This window comes from Drosophila ficusphila, unplaced genomic scaffold (assembly GCF_018152265.1).
Source record: "Drosophila ficusphila isolate 14025-0441.05 unplaced genomic scaffold, ASM1815226v1 contig_636, whole genome shotgun sequence".
NCBI lineage: Eukaryota > Metazoa > Arthropoda > Insecta > Diptera > Drosophilidae > Drosophila > Drosophila ficusphila.
The window spans coordinates 593,717-599,919 of record NW_025064569.1 but is presented as its reverse complement, the minus strand read 5'-3'; the positions used below and the strand labels follow the sequence as shown (position 1 = coordinate 599,919).

Here is a 6,203-nt window from a genome sequence, read left to right as displayed (position 1 = left end):
TGGTCTATTGATGTTTATTTCACACCATCAGTAGATCAATCTAATTCGTATTTTCTTTTTAAATAATTCTTTTCTGACCCCATCTTGATTTCATAAATAAAATATTTGCCGTCGGCAACAACAACTTTTGTTTTGCTAAGGGGTCGATAAATCTATTGCCAAAAGTTATCGTCAATGCTGCCGTACTTGTAGTGGAACCAAACAACCACTTAAAAATACTGATAAAATGAAAACGAAGAAAAGAATATTTTTAAAGAAAAGTTAAATAAGCTTTTTAGAAATAAATATGATTAATTTCGTTTCTTAAATGGCTTCAAAACAGGCAATTGAAAATATAAAAGGCATTTTTTCGCGTTGTTTACTTTTGACCAAAAAACAAGTCAGCTGTTTGAACAGTGAGAAACGATGAAAAAATGAAACATTCCGATAACGAAACGATGACAAAAAGTTTGTGAAAACCGGAGCACCTAAAACGTACGTTTTTTTTACAGACTGCAGAGATAGCCACCGAATCTCAAACACTTTTTGTATACATATGTCGCTCTGGGGTTCCCAGTAATTTCTGGCACTCACCAAAAGCTATTTTTATTGCTGCTATGCTTTAAATAGGAATATGTGTCAGAAAGCAGCTTTTCGTACTCTGTTGGAATTTCCTGCAGAGCGTAGGATACAGCTCTGGCGAGGGAATGGCAGATGCAATTCGTCGTGAACAAGGTTGGGATGTCCAACAACACACTAGCTCCATCGCTCCCAAATTCGACCATATTCGATTTATAAGGGATGTCGTGCTCTTTCTAAAAGTCGACTATTAGTTGATAAAACGAATCGGAGTCCGATTTTAGGACCTGCCCAAAAATTTTAAAGAGAAAGTTCGAGAAGTACAAGTAGTTCTATAATTACAAACCTTTAAAAGATCCAAAAATTCATCTCTAATGCCTTCTTCTGTGTCCATCCTGATGCACATGACGATATGTTTGCAAGCCGAAATATCAGTTGACTCGTCAATAATTAAGGAGAATATCCTGGCCTTCATAAACCAAACAGTTGACTCGTATTCTCCAATCACATTTCGGATCAACATGGTTCATTTCGTTCGGTCACATGTGGCCTTTTGTCGGACCTCTTTGCCAAACTCCATGTTTTTGATCCATTCGATCAAATCGCCAGAAATACTTATGGGAAGATTTTTGCTTGCAATGAACATTGCAACTTTTAGCTCCAACTCTTTCACCTGCTGGCTCAAATTGACAGCCTCCTTACAAGAAGCAAATATGTTTCTGGTGCTCCTCACCGTTTTCGCCGACATCTTATGCTTTAATGTCCTTTCGTGTTTCTTGACAGCAGTTATCCCATCCTGAGTGCATGACTTGCAATCGAAAAAGTGTGTCCTTTGTTGATACAAATTAAAAAAAAATATTTTTTAACATGTAAATTTCAACACTTAGCTGCATTGCTCTCCTGAATCTACTTATACTTATTTTCCCATGTCTTCACATATTTTTGTTCAACTCTGAAAAAGAATAAATTTTGAGCAATATCAACAAGAGAATTTGTTTTCGTCTGCGAAATAAAATTAAAGTCAGTTGCAGGTTTTGTACTCGTGAGGCACATCAAAAAAATTTTGATTCGAAATATATGTATTTATGTATTTGGAAAAAAAATTATTGAAAATTGACTTTCGTGGATCTGTAGAAGTTTTGGGCGATTCTGAATCGGATTTTGATCGGTCGGAATCCATTGCTTATATATATATATAGATTTATAATAATTTTTTTTAATTTTTGGGGAAAATTTTATAACAATATAACAACTAAAAGTATTTATGGCCGCGGCTCCATACAAGCCGAACCTCTGTGCATTGTGAATACTTTGGCATTGCAATTTCCCCAGATCGAAGTTTGTAACAGTTTCGAAACTTATATTTGTCTAGTATGATCATTTCTTTGACTTTTTCACTGTACATATCACTTATCACGTCGAATTTTCTCGTAGTCTTCAGCAAAGTCAATGACCCCGACATGAGTCGATGTGTTTATCGATTCTTGATCGATGACGCTGACATTAATCGCTGTGCATATCGGTTCTTGATCGATGACGCTGACATGAGTCGCCGTGCACCTCGTTATGCAGTTTCGAGTGGACCATACCACACATTTTATGGCGGAGGCCAACCTCTCTGATGGTACGGAGCTACCTGGTGTGATAAGGTAGACCAATGCCAGCTTTGAAAGTCCTGGCAATGTTTCCGACTGTGAAGTCCAAAACGCGATCGGGTCGCTATCCCAAGAAGTAAATGGGAGACCCAAAAACAATTTGATTTCCTCGTTTCCCGTGGCTTCCAAGGGTTGGCGCGTTGCAATGGAACTCATATGCGCCTCCAGGAATCCTTCGTTTTTATAATCGGTTGCTTCTTCTACCGTGTTTGCAAGGAACCGTGAATCCTAAAAATACATGGAATTATAAGTTAGTTTCAATATTTTTAGTTGAAAATAAAGATATGGTTTAAGATATAAATATTAAAATATTAAACTATTTTATATTTCGTATTATTTTATAAAAGAATTAAAAATAGAAAGAGTTACTAAGAGGTATTTTATAATGGTGTTAATGCCGGTGACAACTTAATTTTACGTACTTTTTCAAAAGTTTTATTTTCAGTTATTTCAAATGTAATGTCCTTGACAGCTTCAAGGGCTGTAAGAGGTGCAAGGTAAACTTTCTTGAACCTTGGGTCCAAGAAAGTCGATTTTACAAGAATCTTCTTGTTTTGTAAAATGTTGAATCTTTTCTCTGCTTCCTTTAATAGCGCATCTTTTGTCAAAATTCCGTCGGCCGACGGAACTTTGTCCAGTAATAACGATATTAGTAGGATTACCAAGCTCACGGTGACGTAATTTTCGCCACTTATTTTCTCATATTTGCATCTTTTGCATCTTTGAATGGAGTTAACAGGTCACAAAAATCTTTACATATTTCTCTGGCAATCCTTTAACAGAAGTTGCCCTACTTATTAGGACCATCGCCACTTTATTTGAAACGCTTAGGAACGAAATCAGCATATCCAGACATGAATTCCATCTTGTGTCCACATTTTGCACCAGAGTTTTTATGCGACCTTTTGGTACTCCTTCGTCGGCTTGCAATTTGCGCAACATGTCCATCGCTGCTGAGCTGTGCTTAAAATGCATTACAATTTTTTTGACCTTCTTGTATTTTTTATGTTTTACGATGCCACACTTTAACAACTTGCAGTATTTTTGCATTGGAATGGTAAAGAAACATCGATATGTCAAAAGATCTTTACATTTTTATCGGTTTTTGACAAGCTTTATACCATCACCATCTGGGTATTTCACAGCTTTCGCATCGACCGCGTGTGAGCTTTAAAATGCCGAAAATTTATAAGCAAAAACCGCGTCACGCCTGGATGCAAGACCCTGCGTTTAAGGATTGGTTGACTTTAGATCCATCCGATGATCTCAAATGTTTTTGCAAATATTGAAAATCGAGCATTAATGCAAAGCTTTGCGATTTGCAGGCACATGCCAAGACTACAAAACACAAGTCTTCGGCATCTTCTTTTTCACAGACAAACAAAATAACAATTGTTTCATCTGTCTCTATGAAAACCTCCCAGAAAGAGGCGGCACTGTGTTTGTATATTGCCACGCACTCATCCGTCAGCCCCATTGACCATTTGGGATTGCTGTGCGGAAATAATTTTCAGGATGGCGGTGCTATGAAGCTGCATAGATCAAAGTGCACAAGTGTTATAAAAATATTTTGGCTCCAAGCTTTATAACCCTACTAAAGCCGGACATCGGTGATGCCAAGTACAGCTTGTTGCTTGATGAGAGTACAGATATTAGTGTATGCAAGACACTTGGTGAGTTAAAAAGCTAATCATCATAGAACCCAATTAAATATATTCTATATATGTACATAGGTGTTGTCATAAACTACTTTAGTTTAACACGGAGCACATTTTTATCCATAGTTCCGCTCGAGGAGGGCGACGCGAAAACAATTGCGAACAGCCTCTGCCAGGAACTAAGCAATTTCAAATTAAACCTGGAGAATTTGATTGGGATCGGCACGGACAACGCAAGTGTAAAGGTTGGTTGTAAGCAAAGTGTTTGCACGGAATTAAGAAAACAAGTTCCTTCCCTTATTTTAATTAAATGTTTAAATTAAAAGTATAGGGGGTGCAGGAGATGAACTATCAGAATTCCCTCGCTGCTGTCTCCAATGGATGTTAGCTGGTTACTCCGTGTGCGGCCGGTTGGCCTGGTACCTCCAATGCTGAGATAGGAAGGTTATGTTGGAAGGTTGACTTCCCTTCAACACTGCTGGCCTAGGGACTCAGTCAGTGTAATAATTAATAAGTGATTTAACGACTAAGTGTCGGAGATTCATTTGTATGAGCTTGTGCTCTTACTTTATTGAATGTCAATAATGAACTGAACTTAAGAATGAAACTTAGAGCTAACAAAAGACTCACAGCGGCCACGCAAATATGCAGTGTTTGCCGTCTGTGCACGAGCGTCCGGCCCAAATGCAACATCAGCAATTTCGGCCGGAGTTGGATAAGGGACAGAAACCAATGCTTATGTCATTGACTTCTGTCAGCTTGTGTTAACTTGTTAACTACTCCCCCCTTTGGATTAAGGCCGCCCTCGGCCGGCGCTATCTCGGCAATGACTTCCTTCAGTTGGGCTGCCGATCTTCTGGCCTTGAAGAAATGCAGATAGACCATACCGACACAGATCATCGCACAACAGAATACGCCCACGATCAGTGATATGCGGTACGTCTGGTTGGTGTCGATGTTTTTGTCGAACTCCTTAATAAGCTCCACGTTACGTTCGTTTAATCGTTGAAGGTAAGGGAGGCTGAGCACATCTTGATTGAATGTGATGTTGAGCAATGATGATCTTGCTACCCCTGGAGTTCTCGTGTGGGCCTTATCGTGGTTGACGTAGAGGGTTTCGTTGATGGAGACACGACTTTCGAAGGTAACGAGGTGCGTACCGGGTACCCAGACTTCAGTACCGTTGTCTACTCTGACCTTAGCTGTTTGGTCATTGATGATGAGGATTCCTTCATCAACTCGAGTGACGGGATGTAGGTCACTTGGCTGGGTTGCGCAGTGTGCCAGTACGCCTGCATGGAGTTCTCTAGCGCATGAACTGTCTGATGACGTTTGACAGAACGTGGCTCCCGGCGATACGGCACAGTTCTTAATCGTATGGACTTTTCCACCACACATGGCCACAACGTTGTCCATTATTCGCAGCATAACATTACGGTGACTGACAGGGAATATAGTGACCTTTTTGCAAACGTTTTTAATCTTTGGAAATTTAATTATAAAGTGAAGGGCATTGGTAGATTGTAAAATCTTTACGGACGCTACGGACATAAGGTCCCTTATGGGGGTGTTAGTGGGTTCCTCAAGCCAAACTGACTTCAGGTCTGTGTGATCGAGTATATTGGGGCTGACAATATTAGCTTTAGCAAGTGTAATGGCAAGCATCAAGTTTTGTAATTCCATCATCAACATTCTATTTCTGGCCAGGAGTGTTTCATATAGATGGCCAGTGTCGACTTGTGAGTCTTTAGAAGTTTTAAGAATTTGATTTTCTGTAGTTGGTTAATTCATTAATTTTATCTTGAACTTTAGTGTTGATTGCTACCTGTCTATTATTTGCGTTAGTCAGCTGCATCTCTATGAATCTCGTCTTCTCCAAATCACCGGCGTCCGGTGTTCCTGCTACTACCTTAAGAATTGACCCCAGAAAGTCTAAACTTCTAGCAATCCTATGGTGCACGCCCAACGATTCCAGTAGGTCTCGTATGTGCGCGGTGTCTACTTCCAGCAATTTTTTCATATGCGACTGTGGGAACATGTCACTCATGCTTGCTGTTTCGTCAAGTATTCGCATGTATTCCGAAAGATTTGACGTGTGTGTTACATACGCAAATTCCTCCCATACCAGCACTTCGCCATCAATGATGGGAATGTATTTTGCTTGCGAATAGTCAGCAATGTGCGCCGACGCCAATGACAGGGACAGTAGGATGATATAACCGCACCTGTGGAATGAACCTTGATTATGTATAGTTCCGAAGATGTTTAAATTTTCCTCCACCAAAATTAATCTAACTTAAACCAGGTATGGCACTAAGGCCTATGTAAGTAA

At 39.6% G+C, this 6,203-nt stretch overlaps 1 protein-coding gene across 1 annotated transcript; it reads left to right on the top strand.

Moving 5' to 3' along the window:
- The first annotated feature begins 2,672 nt into the window (after positions 1–2,672).
- Positions 2,673–4,259, top strand: LOC122320567. Its single transcript, XM_043208757.1, has 5 exons — positions 2,673–2,710; positions 2,807–2,885; positions 3,754–3,886; positions 3,947–4,116; positions 4,203–4,259. The coding sequence occupies exons 1-5, from the start codon at positions 2,673–2,675 to the stop codon at positions 4,257–4,259; spliced, it is 477 nt and encodes a 158-aa protein (XP_043064692.1).
- Positions 4,260–6,203: the final 1,944 nt, after the last annotated feature.